General features: G+C 46.0%; 1 protein-coding gene across 1 annotated transcript in view; it reads left to right on the plus strand.

Moving 5' to 3' along the window:
• The window catches only part of SHROOM2 (shroom family member 2), a 161,930-nt gene that overhangs the window by 64,908 nt on the left and 74,204 nt on the right, over window positions 1-22,818 (plus strand). Inside the window, exon 2 of the mRNA XM_030806536.1 lies at window positions 22,593-22,744. Within this exon, the coding sequence (XP_030662396.1) occupies window positions 22,593-22,744 (152 nt within the window). The remainder of the gene's footprint in view (window positions 1-22,592; window positions 22,745-22,818) is intronic.

Consider the following 22,818-nt stretch of genomic DNA (forward strand, 5'->3'; position numbering starts at 1 on the left):
GTTGACCATTTAAACTGGAATTTAACTGAGAGCCAAGGATCTTCCCCAGGTGACTGAAGTCTGATGTATCCCTTCAACTTCTAGTTTTGAATTAACAGGAGTTCAGTGTATTTGGAGAGAGGCCTGTCACTCCCTTGTTCTGTTCCTTTAAAGAGTTATGGTCCAGTAGAGAGGGCACGCTCGTTAAAAGCAGTCTCTCGTGAAGTGGATCAAGATGTGTTGGAATGTAAGGCATGACTGCTAGCTGCTGAGCAATTCACATACTTTGGAGGAGGTTAGTGCCCATGAAAAGTTTGATGTGGTAGTCAGAAAAAAATCCAGGCTACCTCCGGGCAACATATTCAGCTAATGCTTTGATTAATTGAAACATTTAATTAACTAGATTTTTTCCCCATGCTTTGCTTTTAGGAAGGATCCTTCACTTTCTGCCTTGGCAGGGGAGTGGGGACCAAAGATATTACCCTCTGATTCCCAGACCACCTGCAGGCGTTTTCCAGCTGGGATTAGTCTAGCTCCTTGCTGGCTTTTCATGGCATCTGAAGCTTAGTTCTTATTGCCATCACCTTGAAGGTCTGCTCCGAGCTGGGTCTACCAAAGGCTTTCTCTTTCTGTTATTCCTGGTCTCCAGTGGTCCTTCTGCCTTGGCCTCCCAAAGTGCTGGGATTTTACAGGTGTGATATTGACATAGAGACCGTCAAGACGCAAGACATTTCCATCCCAGGAGGTTCCCTCACATCGCCCACTTTCCCCCTGGGATACCCAGCACACCTTATTAGTGCAAAAATTTGTATGAATTGCAATTTTAAAGACTGTCGAATTTGACCTGTAATAAAAATGATGACTGTAATTTGTCATGGCAGAATTGTAAAGCTAGAAAAGATCTTTAGGATTGAACTGATCATTTTATGGATAAGGAGACTGAGGCCCAGAAAGGGTCATTGGTTTGCTTCTAATGTGTGTTTCTATCTCTGGGGAGAGCTGGAAACATACCCTCCTTCTTTAGCCAGTGGTGCCCAGCCCACTCAAGTTGTTAACAATGGATGGATGTAGACCTACTATGTGCCTCACTCTGCATTCTCCGGTATGCAGTGGAACCAATCTAGAAAAGCCGGCATCTTTACAGCCTTGAGAGTGTGCTTCTCAGTGGGATTGTGGATGGTTTCCTCTTTAATAGGAAAGCCTGTTTCTGTATAGATGTATTTCTTGGGTGCTGACAGAAGCAGCACCACCAGCTCCTAAGCGAGCCCCAGTGTTTTCTGCTAGGGACAGGATCCAGAAGCATCCCGTAGAGGGGTCGGGTACCCCAGATCCACCTGCCAGGACTCCGGGAGAGGCGTGTGAGAGCAGCCGATGAGCCCCCAGCTGCGGAGGACTGAGGCTTAGGGCATGCTGATCTCCTTCTGGAACATTCAGTGGCCACACCAGCAGTTCTTTGTGCTCACTTAGTAGCCCATTTCTTGTAGCAAATGGAGGCTACATCAGTTTCGTAGGGCTGTCATAACAAAGTACCTAGCACAAAGCTTAAAGCAACAGGAATGTGTTGTCTCATAGTAAAGAGGCCTGGAGGCCAGAAGTCTGCAATCAGGGTGTCTGCAGAGCCTCTTTCTGAAGGCTCTGGGGGAAGATCCTTCCTTGCTTTTCCTGCTTCTGTGACTCCAGGCATTCCCTGACTTGCAGATGCATCATGCCAATCTCTGCCTCCATCTCCACATAGTTCTCCCCTGTTTATCTGTGTCCAAATTTCCCTCATCTTTTGTGGACGCCGTCATTGGATTAGGGCCCTCCCTAATTCAGGATGACATCGTCATCACCAGTTACACCTCCAGTGATCCTATTTCCAAATGAGGCCACATGTGGAGGTTCCGGAGGTGAGGCTTCAACATATCTTTTTGGGAGACATAATTCAGCCCCATAACAAAGGTTAATAAAATGTTTTGAGAGAGAATCTATGTACAGAAAAGTGCTCACATTGTAGCATAGACATTGATGAATTTTCACACAGCAAATCATACTTGTGGCCCCACCCATATGAAGGAATAGAAGAGACAGTCTTAGAAAATAGATACCAAATTCCATGCCTTATGGAGAAAGCCAAGGCTCATTAGTCTGGTTTGTGCTTTTAGTGTTAAATCAGGTACGTTGTTGGCACTTCAGACCAGGTACACCTAGGGATGTGGGTATTATGCTGCAAATCACAAAGGACAGTTTCACTTTTTAACCCCAGTGCTTCCTGAGAACTCTATTGTAAAGCATACTGTTATAAACTAAATTGCATTTTGAATAGGAATAATTAGATTTAAGTTAGAGATTCAGCCAAAAATTGCTTTATCCGATAAATGTCGGATGTGAGCAGTTACATCATAAAAAGAAGAAATGCCACTCAAACCTGTGATTGCCAGTTTAGGAGAGGCTTTGGCTCTTGGGCCATTGCTTCGTGTTCCCATTTTGGGTGCCTTGTCTATAAAGGGGAAGGGGTGTCTGGATGGCTCTCCGGGTTGGATAGCGGGAGGAGACTGCAGCCCACATCTGGTTCCAGCCTCTTGTCACACAGTTGAGGGAGTGGAGCCCAGCTGAGATTGACCTGCTGACGGCACCTGGATGGGGGTCATAGTTGCCATCCCTTTATTTTGCATTTTCTCGTGTGTTAAAGCTTTGGTGCCCACTGATTCCAGCCCTGCTGTTCTTGTGAAAGTCATACACAGAGTGACTGTCACAGCAACTCATTACTCTTCACGGTCCTGAGTTTGCTTTTCTGTGAAATTGCGAAAGAAATACTTGCCTGACCTCTCATCCCACGATTGTTTTTAAGAGTGGGAATCACAGCTTGGGGGGCAGGGAGTTGAGAGCTTCTGCTGTAGTGGTGTGAGCAATACAGGATGGCCATATTTAAATTGGGATTGTACTGTGGAGAGTTATATTAAATTCATAAGATCAGGAGAAACAGAAACACGGGAGTTGGGCCTTATTGCAGACTCTTCCTCGGTGATTTTATTTGGAGTAAATGGCGCACGTAATCTTAGCATGTCTCATGTCAAAATCACGTCAAAGAATGCCACGGGTGAGTCTGTGGCAGATGTTCAGGGCATCTTTTTAAAGGAGAACCAAAAAATTAAAATTTATTTCCTTTTTAATTGTGGCCGTTTTAAACTTTGTTACTTTAAAAATTACATATGTGTAAGTGGTCCACTCTTTAAAAAAAAAAAAAAGGTATCCTCATTGTTCAACTCCTGGACACAGGGAGGGAAGCATCACACACCAGGGCCTGTCGGGGAGTTGGGGGTAGAGGGGTAACATTAGGAGAAATACCTAATGTAGGTGACAGGTTGAGGGGTGCAGCAAAGCACCATGGCATGTGTATACCTATGTAACAAACCTGCACGTTCTGCACATGTATCCCGGAACTTAAAGTATAGTTAAAAAAAAAAACAAAAAAAAACAAAAAAAAAACCAGGCATCCTATCATATCTTGGCATCCTCGATGTCAAAATGTGGTGAAAAGGACCTTTTCCCATTGTGTTAGGCATTTTAGCTCTGTTCAGAATCTGTCACTGTTACCTACGCTTATTTTGTTTTTAGAATTTGGGGGCAGAAATTTTTTTTATCTGTCATGGAAAATAACTGAAGCCCCAATTTTTGAACTCGATAAAAATCCCAAATATTCCCATATTAATCCAGATAGATAGATAGATAGATAGATATTGCATCAGATTTTGTCCCTAAAAGGACTGACTACAGTACAGGATGTGGAGTGAAGCAAGGCTGCTACGGTTTCAGAAACAGCTTTGAAGCTGAGACTTTGCCAAGGAAAGTGGGAACTGCTCTGCCCCAGGAAGAAGTGATGAACCCATCCTTGACTTGCACGACCATCGGGTGTGTCAGCCGCCTTGTCGCCTTGCTCTGCAAACTCTTGCCCACCGTGAACTAGGCACACGCTTAACTCAGTGTTGTGGCAGATGGATGACTAATTCGGATTTTAACTTGGAAAAGCAGAGGTGGGCAGATTCCACCATCCTGGCAGAAGGTTGCATACCCGCCAAAGCGCACTAAAAAGCTTCCTGTTACTCGGCTTTAGCTGAGGCTGAGTGCTGCTGTCTCAGAAGAATTAATTACTTTGAATGGGAGTCATTTTTTAAAGACTTAAGAATGTTTCCTTTTTTTTTTTTTTTTTAAAGCCAAACTGAATGAACTTGGGAGAAATAAATGCTTTGCCTTTGAGAGTTGTCTGCTGGAAAAAGTCAACAAAGGGCTTCTGGGTTTTGTTCAGTGGTGTCTTGATTAGAGTGGCATAAATCTTAAGTACTTTCAGAGGAGGCTTACAAATTAGAGAATAGTTTGGCTGTTTTGGTTTGATTCTAACAAGAGTTCAGCATGGAGAAATAATACCAGTGATGAGATGAGGAATGTGTTTAGCATAATAAAAAAACTACCTCCGTGTAGCCCCATTTTTAGGGCAGATGCAATTTGTGTCTTAAAGAAAAACATAAAAACAGCCAGACATTATCATTTTTCTTTGCTTGTTCCTCAGACGCATTCATAGATTATACCCCTCAATTGTTTTATATTTTAATTACACAAGTGAACAAAGTTTTGCTGTTTAGAACTATTCTGTTGGGTGTTGGTTTTTAAGTTATAAACATTAAAGGAAAAAATCATTTGGACTTATATAATGACGAGTCTTGAGAAATGTCAGTGTTTTCTGGGAAGAGTTGTTCCATTTTTCTAACTGCCTCACTGGGGATCCTGGGCTGGAGCGTTTGCCCCTGGGATGCAGCGCCGGGCACCCCTGCTTCCGGGCAAGTGGCTGTGCTGTTCCTGGCCTCTGTGACTCTTCAGGCCTTTCTCTCCCAGTTGCATGGTAGCTGCTACATCCCCATGCATCCTGTCTTTGTTTAAGACCAGAAGAAAAGGGAAAGGGCGGTACCAGACATTTCTGCCCCTTTGATTGCAGAGACAAAGGCTCTCCTCAAGCCTGCAGCTGACTTCTGCCTTTCCCCCATCCGCTGGGACCGCACATGCCACCCTGCGCTGCAAGGGGGCACGAGGCTGCTCCAGTCTCCGTGGTGGATTCAGATATTAAGGAGGGCAGGGCTGATGGCTGTCAGGGATCCTCTGATATTAGTAATGGGGGAGAGAGGAGGACGTCAGTTCCAAAAGATGCAGTCTTCCTGGAGAACGTGGGACTTGAATGAAGCCCAGATAGAGAAGTCAGCTTTGAAGAGGCAGAAAGAGGACATGAAGGTGACATGCTAATGAAGTCTAGGATAAAGAGAAGCAGTGAGGGAACGTTGAGAACACCACCTTGGTGTGTAGGGATCCTGCATGACACCGTGGATTCTAACACAAAAATAATGCGGAAGGAATTGATGTTTATACAAAGTGGGGTGTGAGTTACCCGCACCAGAGCATGCCAGTTGGTGGTTACACGTTTGACCCTTGGACATGATTTTGGGGGGAGTGGGGATGGTCTCATCTAGTTTTATTTTTTAATTAAGAATTTTTTTTTTCAGAGGCATGGAATCTTGCTCTGTCGCCCTGGCTGGAGTGCAGTGGTGCAGTCACGGCTCACTACATCCTCAAACTCCTGGTCTTAAGTGATCCTCCTGCCTCAGCCTCCAGAGTAGCTGGGACTACAGGCGCACACCACCACACCCTGCTAATGTTTAAAATTTTTTTTTAGAGATAGTTCCTCACCATGTTGCCCAGGCTGGTCTCGAACTCCTGGCCTCAAGTGATCCTCCTGCCTTGGCCTCCCAAAGTGCTGGGATTATAGGCGTGAGTCACTGTGTCTAGCTTGCTTTCACTTAGTTTTAAAAGCAAAAAGATTGTGAACATTTGCGGACACAGGGAGATTACCCACCCCGCCCCCAAAATTCCAGATTTTCAGCTGCATTAAACACATTGCAAAATTCGTGCATCCTGGCTGCTCGTTTCCCCGTGCCCGACACTGGGTAGTGGCTGCTCCTTCAGAAGGGAGGACCCTGCCCTTTCGCCATGATGCCCAGTGCTCAAGGCTGTAGACCCCATCCTGAGGGTGTGCGTTCTATACATGCAGCCCCTCCACTTGCAGCGGCCCCTCCCAGCCTCTGCGAGCGCTGGCGTGGGCACTGCAGGGCTTCATGTTTTCCCCGTGTTACCTTCTTAGGCTCTGCTACCTAGGCTGTGACAAAGGCATCCCTGAAAAGAGTTGTTCAAAAAAGAAAGATAGCCCCTGTGACGGGTGAGATCATCCATATGTTACCCAATAAAAAGTCAAAGGCTTGAGGGGCCCTTTGAGTTCACTCCAGAGAAAGGTGCAGCAGCCTCGGCTCAGTGGCCCCTAGGCCTCCCTGACGTTGCCCGGTGGCAGCATTAGATTATCTCACTGAACAAGCCCTGTCCCTTTGAAATAGCAGTAGGATGGGAATGTCCATTAAAGTAAACAGCTGTGCGTCTGAGAAGCGGGGGACACTTTGTTCTAATGGCCAGCAGTTCCTTTTCCTGTTTCTTGATTGCCTATCAGTTCTTTCAGATTGCCTTTTCACTTTGAAAATGCAAAATTAAGTAATCCCAGTTATCTTTGTTTAAGCGGGTGCTTCAGTCATGTTATGACTTGCTTTCAAAAGCTCGGTGAGGCCGTGCATGGTGGCTCATGCCTGTAATCCCAGCACTTTGGGAGGCCAAGGCGAGTAGATCACCTGAGCTCAAGAGTTCGAGACCAGCTTGGCCAACATGGTGAAACTCCATCTCTACTAAAAATACAAAAACAATTAGCCGGGCATGGTGGCGGGCACCTGTAATCCCAGCTACTTGGGAGGCTGAGGCAGAAAAATCGCTTGAACCCAGGAGGCGGAGGTTGCAGTGAGCCGAGACCGCGCCACTGCACTCCAGCCTGGATGACGAGAGCAAAACTCTGCCTCAAAAACAGATAAAAAAGCTCGGTGAGAAGGGGTGAGGATCTGGGCAGGTCTGCGTTCTGTGTTGGCTGGAAGCCTGCTGGGGTGCTTTGACCAGACAATTCTTGAAACTTCTAAGATGGACTTGAGGCCGGGCGCAGTGGCTCATGCCTGTAATCCCAGCATTTTGGCAGGCTGAGGTGGGTGGATCACCTGAGGTCAGGAGTTCAAGACCAGCCTGGCCAACATGGTGAAACCTTGTCTCTACTGAAAATACAAAGATTAGCTGGGCGTGGTGGCAAGCACCTGTAATCTCAGCTACTCGGGAGGCTGAGGCAGGGACAATTGCTTGAACCTGGGAGATGGAGGTTGCAGTGAGCCGAGATTGTGCCACTGTACTCTAGCCTGAGCGACAGAGCGAGACTCCATCTAAAAAAAAAAAAAAAAAGAAAAAGATGGACTTCAAAGACCAGGAATATGGTACAGGTTTTGTTTTTCCCTCCCATAGTACTAAGATGAAAGCAGGGCTTTGGACAGAACGTCGCTTATGTTCGATGATTCTTTTTCTCTCTGTTCATCCTCTGCAGAAACATTGCCTATTGCATTGCGACCAGCTTTTGTATAGGAAGGGAAGAAACAGATATCATTTGGGTTTTGTCATCAGTGAGATGCTAGTCTTGTTGTGGGATGAGAAGCATAAACTGGTAACTGTCAGCAGGGTTAGGAGCAGATAGTGGCCATGTGCCCCAGGCACCAGGGAGGCTGGGAGATGTACAGAGTCCCTTGGCGGAGACGGTGGGGTTCAAGATGGCGTCCTGAAGGCTTGAATGTGGGCGAGCTGGGCAGAGTGTGTGCACAGCAGCGATGGGGGTGCATGGTGTTTCCAGAGGGGACCCAGTAAACAAAGCTCTGCAGGCAAGAAAGACCACTTTCTCTAGGGAGGAAGGACAAAGGGCCTGTTGTTGCGCGTGTGTGATGTTTGGGCAGGGTGGGGATGGTGTCCAGAACAGCAAGGCTTGTTTTACATGGTGGTGAGTAGGACTTGATTAAATGCGGTGCCTCCCTCCCCCTGCCTGATCCAACTGCTCTTTTGCATTGCTGCTAGAGGCGAGAGAGAAGATGATTTGCATGAGGAAGATGGCTGCCTGTTTCCTACCGTGGTAAATGGGTTTTACAGGGCAGGAGGTTAAAATGTGACTTTAGAGGTGCCTTGATTTTGTTTTTCTGTTCCACATGAGCCATGGGTGACCATTTCTGATACATCATCCTTTCTCTGGAATATTGGTGATTCTACCCTGGGGGGGATTTGGTCCTCCAGGAGACATGTGGTAACATCTGGAGACATTTGAATTTGTCACAACTTGGGGCAGGAGGGTGCCACTGGCTTCCAGTGGGTAGAGACCAGGGATGCTGCTGAGTCCCCTGCAATACCCAGGGCAGCCCTCAGGGCAAAGAATGATCCGGCCCCAAATGTCAATAGTGCTGAGGTGGAGGAGCGTGGTTTGGAGTGTCGTATTGTTTATCCATGTTTTATCTATTGGACATTTGGGTAAAATAGCCCACTTTTAGCTCTTACAGATGGTCCTGGTATGCACATTCTTCTATGGGTCTTTTGGTTAACATACATGCACATCACTGAGTCACTCGGTCTGTTTTCCCAGTCATGCCAATTTTTTTTTTGAGATAGGGTCTCACTCTGTCACCCAGGCTGCAGTGCAGTGGCATGATTTTGGCTCACTGCAACCTCCACCTCCTGGGTTCAAGCGATTCTCTTGCCTTAGCCTCCTGAGTAGCTGGGATTATAGGCATGTGCCACCATGCCTGGCTAATTTTTGTATTTTTAGTAGAGATGGGGTTTCACCATGTTGCCCAAGCTGGTCTTGAACTCCTGACCTCAAGTGATCCGCCCACCGTGGCCTCCCAAAGTGCTGGGATAACAGGCATGAGCCACCATGTCTGGCCAGTCATATCAATTTTGGTATTCACCCCGTATTCAGGAGTTGAAGGTGTAGGAAGCAGCGCAAATGGCCATTGACAGACGAGTGGATAAAGAGAATGGAGAGTGTACATACAGTGGAATGTTGCTCAGCCTCAAAATGGAAGGAAATCCTGTTACCTGTTACCACATGGATGAACCTTGAGTCCATGATGTTAGCTGAGATAAGCCAGTCCTACAAGGGCAGATACCGTATGGTTCTACCTATGTGACATATCTGGAATAGTCAAATTCACAGAGGCGGGAATAAAATGCAGGTTGCCAGAGGCAATGGGGGATTGTTCATTGGGTACTGTTGTGGTTTTGCAAGTTCTAGAGATCTGTTACACAACAGTGCGATTATAGTTAATGCTACTGAACTCCATGCAATTAAAATGGTTAAGAGAATACATTTTATATTATGTTTTTGTTGATGCTGTTGTTGTTAGAGATAGGGTCTTTCTCTGTCCCCCAGGCTGGAGTGCAGTTGTACGATTATAACTCACGGTAGCCTTGAACTCCTGGGCTCAAGTGGTCCTCCTGCCTCAGCCTCCCAGGTGGCTGAGATTACAGGCATGTGCCACTGTACGTGACTAACTTTAAAAACAAAATCATAGAAACTTGGTTTCGTTACGTTGCCCAGGCTGGTCTCAAAACTCTAGTCTCAAGTGATCCTCCTCCATTGGCCTCCCAAAGCACTGGGATTACAGATGTGAGCTACCATGCCCGACCTATATAATGTGTTTTTAAAAATCACAGTTTAAAATTAAAAAGCATTGCAGATGCACTTGTCCTTGGGGCATCTTGCTCCTTGCAGCCATTCTGGAGTGTATGGGTGGCACCACCTGCTCTCTCCTCCATCTCCCTGGCTACACAGGCAGGCTCTGGGCAGCTAAGCATACGCACACAGACCCCTCCTTCTGTCAGTGTTCCATCAGTGAGCAGAGGTGCTGTGAGTGTCGTGGGGCAAAGAGTTTATTAAAGGAATCGGAACTTACGTGATTGTGGGCAGAGGTTCGCAGGGAGAGTTGAGGGGGTCCTGCACAGTTGGAGTCACACCCCTAGTGCCACTGAGAACCCATCCACCAGCTTGGGGAGGGGTTGTACTCTGGGAGCCCCAGAGGAGGCTGGTCCTCCTGGGTCTGAGCCAAGCAGTGGGCCGAGGCCACTGTTGTGGGGGGTCACAGGACCCTCAGTTGGGAAGAAGAAGGGGGTGCGAAGCAGTGGAGTATGAAGTCAGGCTGGAGCCTGCCAGACACCTCTGCAGCTGTTCCTTGCTCCATGTGACTGTGATGTGGCCTTATGGTATATTGGCTGTAGTGTCACCTCTACTTTCAAACCTTTGGCAGTTTCCTCTTTTGATCCAGTCTAACAAAGAACCATATAGGAACGGAGATCGTGGAAAACACAGTTCCCATTGTAGCCAAGATGGCTGGTACTATACTTGAAGTTAGAAATCTGACCTGTGGCATATTCGCTGCATCCAAAGGGCCAGCTGAGGAAATGTGTGTGGTTCCTTCATTATTCCTTGCTTGCTTATAAATACACAGTATTTAAACCGTGACACATTTTACAGAGGTATTTGTATCTTAGCCTGAGAGTTTAGCTATAATTTAAATCATGACTTTTCTGGGGGGAAATGTGGCCTGGTTTCCACATAATCTATTTCGGTTAAAACTTTTGTAAAACAGCCCATTTATAAACTGCAACTTTCTGTGTTTATAAAGTTCTCCGTAATGCTTTAGTAGCTAAACACCAGGAAAAGGAAATTTTAAGTTAGGTTTAAAGTAAACAATGAGAATATCTAGGACAATTAAGCTTTTGGGTTATTTCAGATAATCTTATAGAAAAGGGCTTAGAAACTACTCTACCTAAATAGCTCTAAGTATTGTAAGTGAAGAGGTTTCCCTTTACCACTTAAGCTCTGGTTTCCTCGTGTTATGATGAAAACGGATACTTTGTCACTGTCCCTGAGAGTGGAGCAGCATAGCCTAGGTTCCACTGGCAGTTTGGACATGAACAAATTATAACAGCAGCAGAATAAGTTGTAACTGTACTTGTAGCATACTTTAGAGTTAGCAACATATTTTCATAATTGTTTCACTGTTATCCTCCTGGTCGTTCTAGGATGTAAGACAACCAGCTCTTACCACCATTTTTGGGGTGATAAAACCAAGAGTAGGAAGCATTTCTCCAAATGGTGTACTTAAGTGGCAGAGGCAGGCCTTCAGTACCAGATCATTCCTCATCTTTTGAAACGCTCCATGCCCCCACCCTCTGATGTGATTATTCCGTCCTGTCTGCCACCAGGGGATCCTGTGCATGTCTGTCACTGCACTTGCCTCATGGGATTTGTATCAGCCAGGATCTAGTTAGGAGACAGAAGCCACACAGTAGTTGGAACAGGAGTGCTTCATAGGAAACGGGATTTGGTGAATTGACCAAATCCTACCATGCCCCCGTGCTTACAGCTTTTCTGTTTACAGAAGCAAGGTTGAACAGTTGCGCAGAGATCGTGTACATGCAAAGCTCAAAATATTTACGTTACGGCTCTTTGTGAAAAAGTTTGCTCACCCCTAATGTAAAGAACTATTAACTTGTGGCAGGTTATTATCTATTATCGACAAATTATTAACTAGTAGCTACTACAGGTGAGGAGAACTCTAAAGAATACGAGAATAGCAGATAGAGGGAGCCGTCACTCCCTCCAGGGCTGGGGCACCACAGAGTACCTGAGGAAGGAAGAAATTTGGAACTATTCTTCCCACCCCCTCCAAAGCTGAGATTCGAATCTCGATGGAGGATGGTTCACTAGGTAGTGGAGAAAGTCGCTGAGGGCCACCGCTGGCTGGAGAGCAGGGAGCCACCCCCAGCATGCCGGTGAAGCTCACTAGGAAGCTGGCCAGGAGTGTCTGTAGGACTTGGTGGAAAGCCACTGAGGAATTGTCTCTAAAAGTCGCTGGGAAGCTGCCCGCCAGAGCACCAGTGGAACTTGCTAGGAAGCCGCCCTTGGAGCTAGTGCCATTGTGTATGCCGCATGACTGCCAGGCCCCACTGGAGCAGGCACACTGGAGCAGGCACACTGGAATGATGAAGGCAAGCCCTTTCCACCGCCCACATGCCTCTGCCGCCCTCTGCTGATGGTGCTCACCAGGTGCCAGCACTGGAGAAACGCCCACAGGGTCCTGCTCCGGGATCACCATGTGGGCAGTGAAGGTGCGTTTGGGATGCAGAGGCAATGCATTGCTAACTGGCAGCGTTGCAAAAGGTTGTCTTCAGAGTTGCATTGTAAATTCCTCTGACACACGATGGTGTTCCAGAAATCCTCCCTGAACATTGCTCTCCATTAACCATCTCTTAGGTGGGTCTCGGCCTGTGCTCTGTGAAATTCAGGGCTGACATGATGGTCAGGATTTGGCCAAGTCCTGAGGCCCCAGGACCTTTGCCACTTGTGGAGAGGAGGCACACACCTTTGGGCTCTATGCTGCCCTCCCTCCAAGAAGACCGTCACCCTTTGCCACAGAACGCACACTCTTCTTCTGGTCCCGTCCAGTTGGCCTGCATTCTGACGCTGCAGCTCTCACCTGCCCGGGGCGCATTCCACCCCTGCCCGTTTCTCCCAGTCACTCCTGGGACAGTCAGCTTGCCTTCCGTTGCTCTGTAGAAATGCTGTCTGCCAACTCAGTCTCCACCACCTCCAGATCTTCACCTCATCTCCCTCCACATTTTTGGGAGCCACATGCCCCCTTTTCACCTAGCTGATCACCCAGCCGTAGGCTTTCTGTCATGACACTCCCTTGGCCTGTGTGTCCATTAGCATGGCTTTGTCACCTGGTGCAGCCACGTCCTCATCCTGGTCCTCTCTTCATGCCTCATCCTTGCGCCTCCCCTTGCCATGGGGCCTCATGTGGTGCAGCCCTCATTTTAGGGAGAGATGAAACAAGAGCTAGACCTTTGTGGACTAAATACCTCCTTGAGCATCTAGTTCCAAAACACACGAGGAGGGTTTTGGTTTATTTTGTTAGTGCTATTTATTATTATTATTTTTTTTTTTTGGAGGGTATATATTTCTTAAGAGCTGGGCGTCTCACTATGTTACCCAGACAGGAGTGCAGTAGCTCTTCACAGGCGTCGTCATAGCACGCTGCAGCCTCCAACTCTTAGGCTCAGGTGATCCCGCCTCAGCCTCCTGAGGAGCTTTTTTGTATTGTATTATCATTTTTCTTGCTTTCTTACTAATTTTGTCAACTATGAGGAAAGGAATTTTTTCTTTCCTAATAGAGATTTTATTGATACTTTGGAAGATCAATACAGAGCCGTTTCAATTTGTATCCCATTGTTAATGTCCTTACAGAAAATCTAAAGAGCTGTGTCATTGGATTCTTTTCCAGGTACTCCAGCGACTTTCTAGCTGAAAACTTGGAGGCAAATTTTCCTTAAAAGGCCAGGAATTAGGATTTTTTGAAGTCTCAGCACCTTTGGGTAGTGGTTTCCATCTTTAGGAGCACGAGTCTGTCTCAGGGCGAAACTTCAGTGTAGATGCATGTTCTCAGGATATTTCACAACTTGCTGCCTTGCTGAATGGGCCACATTTCCTTCCCCAAGCGCCGGTACCTTCAGATGTTGACGAGCTGTCACATCAGAAGTCACAGTCACTCACCGTTATCAGCAACACTGCATACTCAAGTTTTCAGCCTTTCATAGCACATTAACAGAGCGATTAGGAAAACCGACTGCCACGACCAGAAGACTTTCAGGGTGCATGCCTCTCTGATAGGGAGAGCCACGATCAAGGAGTCCTTTTCCTTCCAAAACAGTTCTACTAAAAAACAACCCATGGGCTCACACCTATAATACCAACACTTTGGGAGACCAAAGCAGGAGGTCAAGGTAGTAGGATTGCTTGAGGCCTGGAGATTGAGACCAGCCTGAGCAACATGCTGAGACCTCGTCTCTACAAAAAATAAAAATAAATAAATAAATAATTAGCCAGGTGTGGTGACACGTGCCTGTAGTCCCACCTTCTTGGGAGGCTGAGGCAGGAGGATCGCTTGAGCCTGGGAGTTCAAGGCTGCAGTGAGCTGTGATCGCACCACTGCTCTCCAGCCTGTGCAACAGAGTGAGACCCAGTCCCAAAAACAAAAAACAAACCTATAAGTAATTTAAGCTGCTCAAGACATATTAAATGCCTGACCATGACTGCAAATTGCCAGTCAGTATGCTTTGTGTTGTGGGATATGAAAACTGTCCACCCAGCCTGGCACCCAAGACAGTCAAAGCCTCTCGTAAAATATATACCAAAAAACAACTAGCAAATGATTTCACCTCTTTAAAAAAAAGCATTTATGCTTAAAAAATGGAATTAGGTGGGATTCTCTCCTTAAAAACGTTTCCAGAACTACTAAAAAACTTGCATTTACAAAACAGTTGCTGAAAGTGTTCCCCTGGCATATATGGGAAGGTAGACAGGGGCCGCTGAGCAGTGTATGATAGTAATCAGGTTTCTTTCCCTCCTGCTTCCTGGGAGCCCGGACTCTGCTTGCATTTAGACTCCGCTTCCTGCAGATCGAGCTTCAGGTTCCTGCTGAGCCACTTCAGCCCATTTGCCCTTTGCTCCCCCTTTTCTCTTTTGTGCTTTTTTCCCTGAGGATTTATCGTTTCCTGCTGCCTTTTCTTTTTTTTTTTTTTTTTTTTTTTTTTGAGATGGAGTCTCTCTCTGTCGCCCAGGCTGGAGTGCAGTGGCGCGATCTCGGCTCACTGCACGCTCCGCCTCCTGGGTTCACGCCATTCTCCTGTCTCAGCCTCCCAAGTAGCTGGGACTACAGGCGCCCACCACCACGCCCAGCTAATTTTTTATATTTTTAGTAGAGACAGGGTTTCACCATGTTAGCCAGGATGGTCTCGATCTCCTGACCTCGTGATCCGCCCGCCTCGGCCTCCCAAAGTGCTGGGATTACAGGCGTGAGCCACTGCGCCTGGCCTCCTGCTGCCTTTTTGGGCTTCATTTCCACTTCTGCAGAAGCAGGTTGAGCCGACAGCCTGGCGGACCTCTGGGCCCTGCCTCGGCCACCCCTGGGGCTGACCTGAACTTCCCCCTGGGCATCTTGGCGGTGCCTGGTGCCTGCTGCCCAAAAGCCTTATGAATCTGGATGCAATGCAACTCCCTTCCCTGCCCTGGCCTCTGGGACCGCACCAGGGGCCAGGAATTTTTTTTTTCTTTTAAAGTCTCAACACATTTGGGTGGGGATTTCCATCTTCTAGGGGCTTCCCTGTTATCGGAGCACGAGTCTGTCTCACAGAGAACCTTCAGTGCGGACAAGGTGTTCTCATTTATTTCCCAACGTGCCTCTTTCCTGGATGAGTCAGGTTTCTTTTCTGAAGACACCGAGCTCAATAAACCAAGCAGACTGAGAGGTGACTTCAGTGCTTGTCCTCATCATGCAGATATTTTATCTCTGGAAAGTGAAGCATTGTTGAGGTGGTCAGAATCGATCAATTGCAGGTGTGACTCATAGCCCTTGAAATATGATATTGGACTTAAAAAAAAAAAAGCTACTTTTTCTCCTCTCATTTTGATTTCTGGTCACTGTGATTTTCCAGATCCCTCAAGCTGAAAACCCTGCGGCAGGTGACGTGGCCAGATCTTCCTTCCCAGCCTCTGGAGTTGTTGCATTACTCCCGTGATTTTCTCTGCCTCTTTCCCCAAGAGTTCTGCAGAGATGTAGGAGTAGTGCCCATCAGGGTCGTTGTCTTTGTCGTTTTATTCTTATTGCCAAAGAAATTCATTTGTGTGTGACTATAAGACGAGTCTTCCAGAAGCAGCTGCCGTAGTGATGAGTTCACTCCCCCACTGCCATGGCTGCCTTCGTTGGGCACCCACTGCCTGCAGGACAGCGTCCAGATTCCCATTCCGGGGCGGGGTCCTCCTCTTCCCCCACATCTGCCCTATCTTCAGACACTCCCCTGCACACACACTCATGCCTCAGGCCTCCTGCCTCCACGCCCTTCTTCACAGGGAAGCCTCTGCGGAAGGCCTTCCCAGCCTTTTCTAGTTGCCGTTTCTATTTGGAGGCCTTCTTATCTCCACCTGAGACAGAGGGTCACATCCCCCTCATGCTGCCACTGCAGGGACCCCATTCTTTTCAGCGTGAGGCTGCTCCCCTGCTGCACTCAGGATGCCCTCGCCCTCATGGGACTTCATTTGGATTGTCTCTTCAACGAAGTATCAACAACTTTGTTCCATAAAAGACTTTGATTAACTGTTTTTTTCCTGCTGTTCCTAGAGAAAACATTTCCATGAGAACAATGAGGCATTCTGCACGTTAGGAGACGTTGAACTCTAATCGGGGCCGTAAGAGTGAGTTTCCATACAGAATATCAGTTAATAACTAAAACAACAGTATTTGCCTGGGTGTGTGGACTCGGTGCTTTGGGTCTGTGAGTGCCCATAGCATGGCACCTGGACCGGCATCATTGTGGGTCAGGGGTGATTGACTTCCTAGCTTTTTGTAGAGGGACTTTTTGAGGTTAGAGCAAGCGAGAGCAAAGATTTTTCCTAAGTACTACAGGTCAGAACTGCCTCACTTGTGGCTCTGGCATTCCACAGACATTAGGCGACTGTCACTAATTGGTGCACTGCCAAGTGCTTCCTTACCTTGTAGACCTGGGACTGTGACAAAATGAGCATCATTGTGATGCTATCACGCATGCGGCACCTTAGGGATGCCACAGGCCCAGTCCTTAATTAAGCCTAATTAATTCTACTGAACTTGAAAAGTTCAATGGGGCAAAGAGAATAGAATGGAGGTTTTCAAAGCTGCTGCTGCTTTTCTGACTTTCCCCATAGCACCATAAACATGTAGAGGTACTTTATCTGGACGAGGAAGCCAGGGGAAAAAAATGAAGACTTTTATCTCCCAAACCAAAACACGTTTTTGCTGGGAAATGTAGGTGGAGTGTGGTGGGGGAAGGCTGATGGATGTTGTGGAATGCGGCCTTCCTATCTAGAGGGGAAGCTTTAGGAATCTTTGCAGATGAGAAGAAACAGCATCATGTTGTCCTTTGCAGTGAAGTCAGAGCAACTGACAGCCCTTTCTGAGAGTCTTTCAGGACTTGCTTACACACGTGTTTGTGGGAATGAGACACATTCCCACCGAAAACCCCACCCAGTCACCCCTGAGTCAGACACAGAACTGTGTCACCCTGAAGAAGTGCTGCTTCAAAAGCTGTCCCAAGACCCTGCAAGCCATTAGTCTTTATGGTTTTGCCTAAAGATTTTCCTGTGATACTTAAATTCAAACATGTCATTGTAGAGAGAAGGACACAATTTCATTTATTTTTATTTTTATTTTATTTATTTTTTTAGATGAAGTCTCGTGCTGTCACCCAGGCTGGAGTGCAGTGGCACGATCTCAGCCCACTGCAACCTCCGCCTTCTGGATTCAAGCGACTCTCCTGACTCAGTCTCCTGAGTAGCTGGGATTACAAGAGCATGCCACCAAGCCCGGCCAATTTTTGTATTTTTAGTAGAGATGGGGTTTCACCATCTTGGTCAGGTTGGTCTCGAACTCCTGACCTCGTGATCCACCCACCTCGGCCTCCCAAAGTGCTAGGATTACAAGCGTGAGCCACCATGCCCGGCCTTTTATTTTTATTTTTTTGAGACAGGGTCTCACTCTGTCACCCAGGCTAGAGTGGGGTGGCATGATAACAGCTCACTGCAGCCTCAACCTTCTGGGCTCAAGTGATCTTGCTGCCTTAGCTTCCCAAGTACCTGGGTGCCTCCTGAGTAGCTGGGTGCCACCATATCTGGATAATTTTTTACCTTTTTTTTTTTTTTGTAGAGACAGGATTTCTTTTGTTATATTACCCAGGCTAGTCTCGAACTCCTGGACTCAAGCGATCCTTCCACCTTGGCCTCCCAAAGTGGTGGGATTCCAGGCATGAGCCACTGCTCTCAGCCCTAGACACAATTTTAAAGCTCACCATATATCACTCTTATACTAGGTCAAAATAGTTTCCTTGATTTTATTTTAATTTTTTTAATTTTAATTTTTCAGGACAGAGTCTCACTTTGTCGCCCAGGCTGGAGCGCAGTGGCATGATATCAGCTCACTGTAAGCTCCACCTCTCAGGAGCAAGCAATTCTCATGCCTCAGCTTCCCGAGTAGCTGGGATTACAGGCATGCGCCACCATGCCCAGCTAGTTTTTGTTTGTATTTTTGGTAGAGACAGGGTTTCACAATTTTGGCCAGGCTGGTCTTGAACTCCTGATCTCAGGAATCCGCCTGCCTTGGCCTCCCAAAGTGCTGGGATTACAGGCATGAGCCACCGCACCCAGCCGCTTGTTTTTAGATATCGAGGAATGCATAACTTTTTATTGTGGTAAAATATACATAATGTGAAATTTCTCTTCTTAATAATTTTCAAGTGTACTGTTCAGTGATGTGTTAAGTACATTTACAGTGTTGTCCAACCATCACCACTATCCATTTTCAGAACTTGTCATCTTCCCAAACTGAACCTCTCTGCCTATTAAACACTAACTTGCCATTCCCTCCTCTCCCCAGCCCCTGGTAATCACCATTCCACTTTCTCTGTCTATCCTTTTGATGACTCAGGTATCTCAATTCAATTGTATAGTGTTTCTCCATTTTTGACTGGTTTATTTCACTTAGCATAATGTCCTCAAGGTTCATCCATGTTGTTGCCTGTGTCAGAATTTCTCTCCTTTTTTAAGGCTGAATAATATTCCCATTATATGTGTATGTATATGCCATATTTTATTTATCCATTCACCTGTTGATTGACATTTGGGTTGTTTTCACCTAGAACTCATAATTGTTTAAAGGCAAAAACAAAATAAGGCTCTGTCCTTTGAAATTTATTTTTTATTGTTGTTTTTTAATGCAAACAAATTTATGAATAAAGTATCAAGGTTTTTTGTTTTAATTTTTGTGAGTACGTAGTAGGTGTATCGATGTCCTTAGAAATTTGTGATGATAGAATTATACTTTGTAAATGTGCATTTTTGCTCATGTTTGTAACCCCAGCACTTTGCGAGGCCAAGGCAAGTGGATGGCTTGAGCTCAGGAGTTCGAGACCAGCTTGAGCAACATAGGGAGACCCCCCCTCCCCATCTCTACAAAAAAAATAAAAAATAAAAATTAGCTGGGTGTAGTGGTGCATGCCTGTAGTACCAGCTATTCGGGAGACTGAGATGGGAGAATTGCTTGAGACCGGGAGGTGCAGACTGTGGTGAGCTGTGATCACGCCATTACACTCCAGCTTGGATGACAGAATGTGACCCTGTCTCCAAAAACACAGTGCATTTTTGGACACTTCAAAATACAGGCTCAATTAGTTTTCTAAGCAGATACTTCATTAGCATGTGACTGGTATTATTATTCTCATAATTCTGTTACTTTAGTCAATATTTTTGTGTTTTACTTTACTACGTAAAATGTTGGATTCTTCCCCTTAGTAATTGTCTGTGCTTTTTTTCTTCGGACTCATTAAAGGTATGAATTAAATTCTGAGTTTTACACCTTGTTTCCTTTGGCAGTGGAATTAAAATTGGGAAAAATCATCTATATTCATAGAGATTAATGGTGAAGTCTCTTAAATTACATACATGTCTATAAATATATATTAATTGTTTTCTTTTGCTGCTTTACTCTGGAGCAAATTTTCCAAAACTGTAACATGAAGTACAGTTTAGGGGAGAAACATCTACTATCAGAATGTACTTAAAGAGGCCAATCTTTTCACCTCTTTGTAGTAAATTGGATGTTTACATTGTCATGAGGGTATCTCTCTTGGAGGAAAGAAATTATTATTTATTCTGAGCTCAGTTATAGACAGTTTCAGCTAAAAATTATGAGGAACTGATTTGTTATGTCTAAAGCTTTGAGTTGAGTTTTTGATATTTGACTTGTTTTGTATATTCGTGACTATAATTAATAGCATCCGCATGGCAGGTAAGCTATGTTATCCATTGTGAATACAAGGAAACGAGGAAAAAGAGACCAGAAGTCTTAGGGTCTGGAGCTGGCAGCCATGGATAACATGTGGATAGAAAAAAACTTCTGTGGTCTTTCAACAAGGTGGAATTCCTGACAGGCAAGAAAAGCCACTAAAGACCCAAAGTCTCCAAAACAAAAGACCAGCTCCAGGATGCCAAGATCTTCCTTGGAATCCCTGGCCCCCCAGATGTCTGTAACTTGCCTCGTTATACACACCTCATTTTTACTGTCTTTCCCACCCTGCCTGGATACTCTTATTTGGTTCAGGGGGGAATAGAAATAAGCAAAGTCAGCCACATCAACACTTAGGCTTTCTAGCATCGAAATACAGATATGCGTGGGTCATTCCAGCCACAGCACTTAGCAGTGACCTAGAGAAACAGATAGCGCCCTTCATCTCTGATCCATCCTCCTGAGGCACAGCCTGGAAGGAGCCTTTCCTTTGTGCAGAAACCTGGGGGAAGGGTTGCTCCAGATCCCCAGCCTCCTGGCCGGCCCCTTGGTCTCCCTCTTAGGGCATGTCGAAACCCAGTCTCCACCAGGTATCGCCTGCCTTTTGCTATCCTATCCCTTGGCTGTGTGTGCAACCTTGGTGGGTGGAAGCTTATTTACAGCCTGTAAAGACATCAGGATAAAATCGTCTAGAACTTTTGAAACCAGTTGGTGACTGAAAAAATTGCTGCATATTTTTGTTAGGAGTGGTTTTTAAATTTTGTTTATAGTATTGACTAGCAGTGAATAATTGCTTTATTCACAAGAGTTCAGTTGTCCCCAGATCTAAGTGGAGATTTCAGGAAAATATGCAGCTTCAGAATTGAGGCATTGTAAGTTACTTAGCACCTAGCTTCTCCTGGTCCCCCACCCCAAGAAGTAAGCTGGAATCGAAAACACTTAGCTTTTCAACTGCCAGAAGAATGGACGGCATTAGCTTCAGGCTCACTCTTGGAAGTTATTCTTGGGTTAGCCATGACATGCACTGGCTAGCAGTGAATTCAAAGGCTGTATGCTGATGTGCTTGTAACCAGTGATTTCTTCTTACTGGTTTTCCTAGCGGTTTATAAAGCTTTTTGGTGTAAAACAGAGTTGGCAAACCATTTTTGGAACAAGCCCAGTAGTAAATATTTTTGGCTTTGTGGGCCAAGCGACTCAATTCTGCCCTGTAGCGATATGTAAACCAATGGGTGTGACCGTATTACAGTAAAACTTTGGGGGGTGGGAGGGGGAAAGAAAGCCGGCTGGATTGGCTCGCTGGCCACAGTGTGCCAGAAAATGGACAGATTAACTGGAATGAATTGCTGTTGAATTCCACTTTACTGTATAGGAAAATCTAGGTTAATAAAAGTTACAGAATATAGGCTGGGCACGGTGGCTTATGCCTCTAATCCCAGCACTCTGGGAGGCCGAGGCGGGTGGATCACGAGGTCAGAGGAGTTCAAGACCAGCCTGGCCAATGGGGTGAAACCCTGTCTCTACTAAAAATACAAAAATTAGCCGGACGTGGTAGCGTGCGCCTGTAATCCCAGCTACTCAGGAGGCTGAGGCAGGAGAATTGCTTGAACCGGGAGGCAGAGGTTGCAGTAAGCCGAGATCGCACCACTGCACTGCAGCCTGGGTGACAGAGCGAGACTCTGTCTCAAAAAAAAAAGAAAAAAGGGAAAAAAGGCTGTAGAATGGATGGCATTCAAGCTGTTAGGGAGTCAGTCAATACACATTGGGAGGATACTGTGTTAGCACTGAGTAGTGAATATCTTAACATACACAGCGTGGTATAATAATCGGATTAGGGCTATGACAAAAAACAGATACATGTTAGCAAGGATATGGAGAAATTGGAACCTTCATACACTGATGGTGGGAATGTAAAATGGTACCGCTGCTGTAGAAAACAGCCTGGAAGCTCCTCAGGTTGTTAAATGTAGTTATCATAGGGCCCAGCAATTCCACTTTATAATAGCCAAAAGTAGACACTGATGAATAGATAAAATGCAGTCTGTCCATACAAGTGAATGTTACTCAACCATAAAAAGAAATGAAGTACTGCTACATGCTACAACGTAGATTAACTTAGAAAGCATCGTGCTAAGTGAGAGAAGCCAGACCCAAGAGGCCACATATCGTATGACTCCATTTATGTGAACTGTCTAGGACAGGCAAATTCATGGACACAGAAAGTACATTTGTGGTTGCCAGAGGCTGGAGGGGTTGGAAACTGAGTAGTAATGAGCACAAGGTTTCTTTCGGGGTTAGGGGAAATGCCCTAATATTGATGGTGGTGATGGTTGTACAACTCTGAAAATACTAAAAGCCATGCTTTATTTGAGCGAATATATGGTATTTGAATTATATTTCTATAAAGATGTTACAAAAACAGTCTAGTTCCAGGATTAATGTATGAGAAATAATAAGTAATTTAAAATGGTCCAAAATTATTCTCTGGTTAAAGCATATCTAGAAAATGAATGAGTATCTTCAGGTCCCCTGTTTTCCATTGTGTGTGTTCTCGAGCTTTCCCATTCCCTGGATAAACAGGAGTCGTGTCCAGGGAAGGCAGGCCAGGGTGAGGGGTATAGTGCATCCCTGATCCCCTGAGTGGTAATAAGGTCAGCCCCCGGGGCCCCATTCCTGCCAAGTGTGAGGTATGTCTGCTGCGTTCCGAGGACCTGCTCTGCCTCAGGAATTGCTGCTCGTGGAAGGCTCATGGAACATGCTTCTCTATTACAGATTGAAGAGGGCAGTAAAGCCGCGGCAGTCGACAAGTTACTGGCTGGAGATGAGATCGTCGGCATCAATGACATTGGTCTCTCAGGGTTTAGACAGGAAGCGATTTGCCTGGTGAAGGGGTCCCATAAGACCCTGAAGCTGGTCGTCAAAAGGTAAGATCTGAGCTTCCTCCCACATTTACCATGACACACAGGAGTGAGTGGAACATCAAAGTGGGAAGCCAGTT

This window comes from Nomascus leucogenys, chromosome X (assembly GCF_006542625.1).
Source record: "Nomascus leucogenys isolate Asia chromosome X, Asia_NLE_v1, whole genome shotgun sequence".
NCBI classification, from domain to species: domain Eukaryota; kingdom Metazoa; phylum Chordata; class Mammalia; order Primates; family Hylobatidae; genus Nomascus; species Nomascus leucogenys.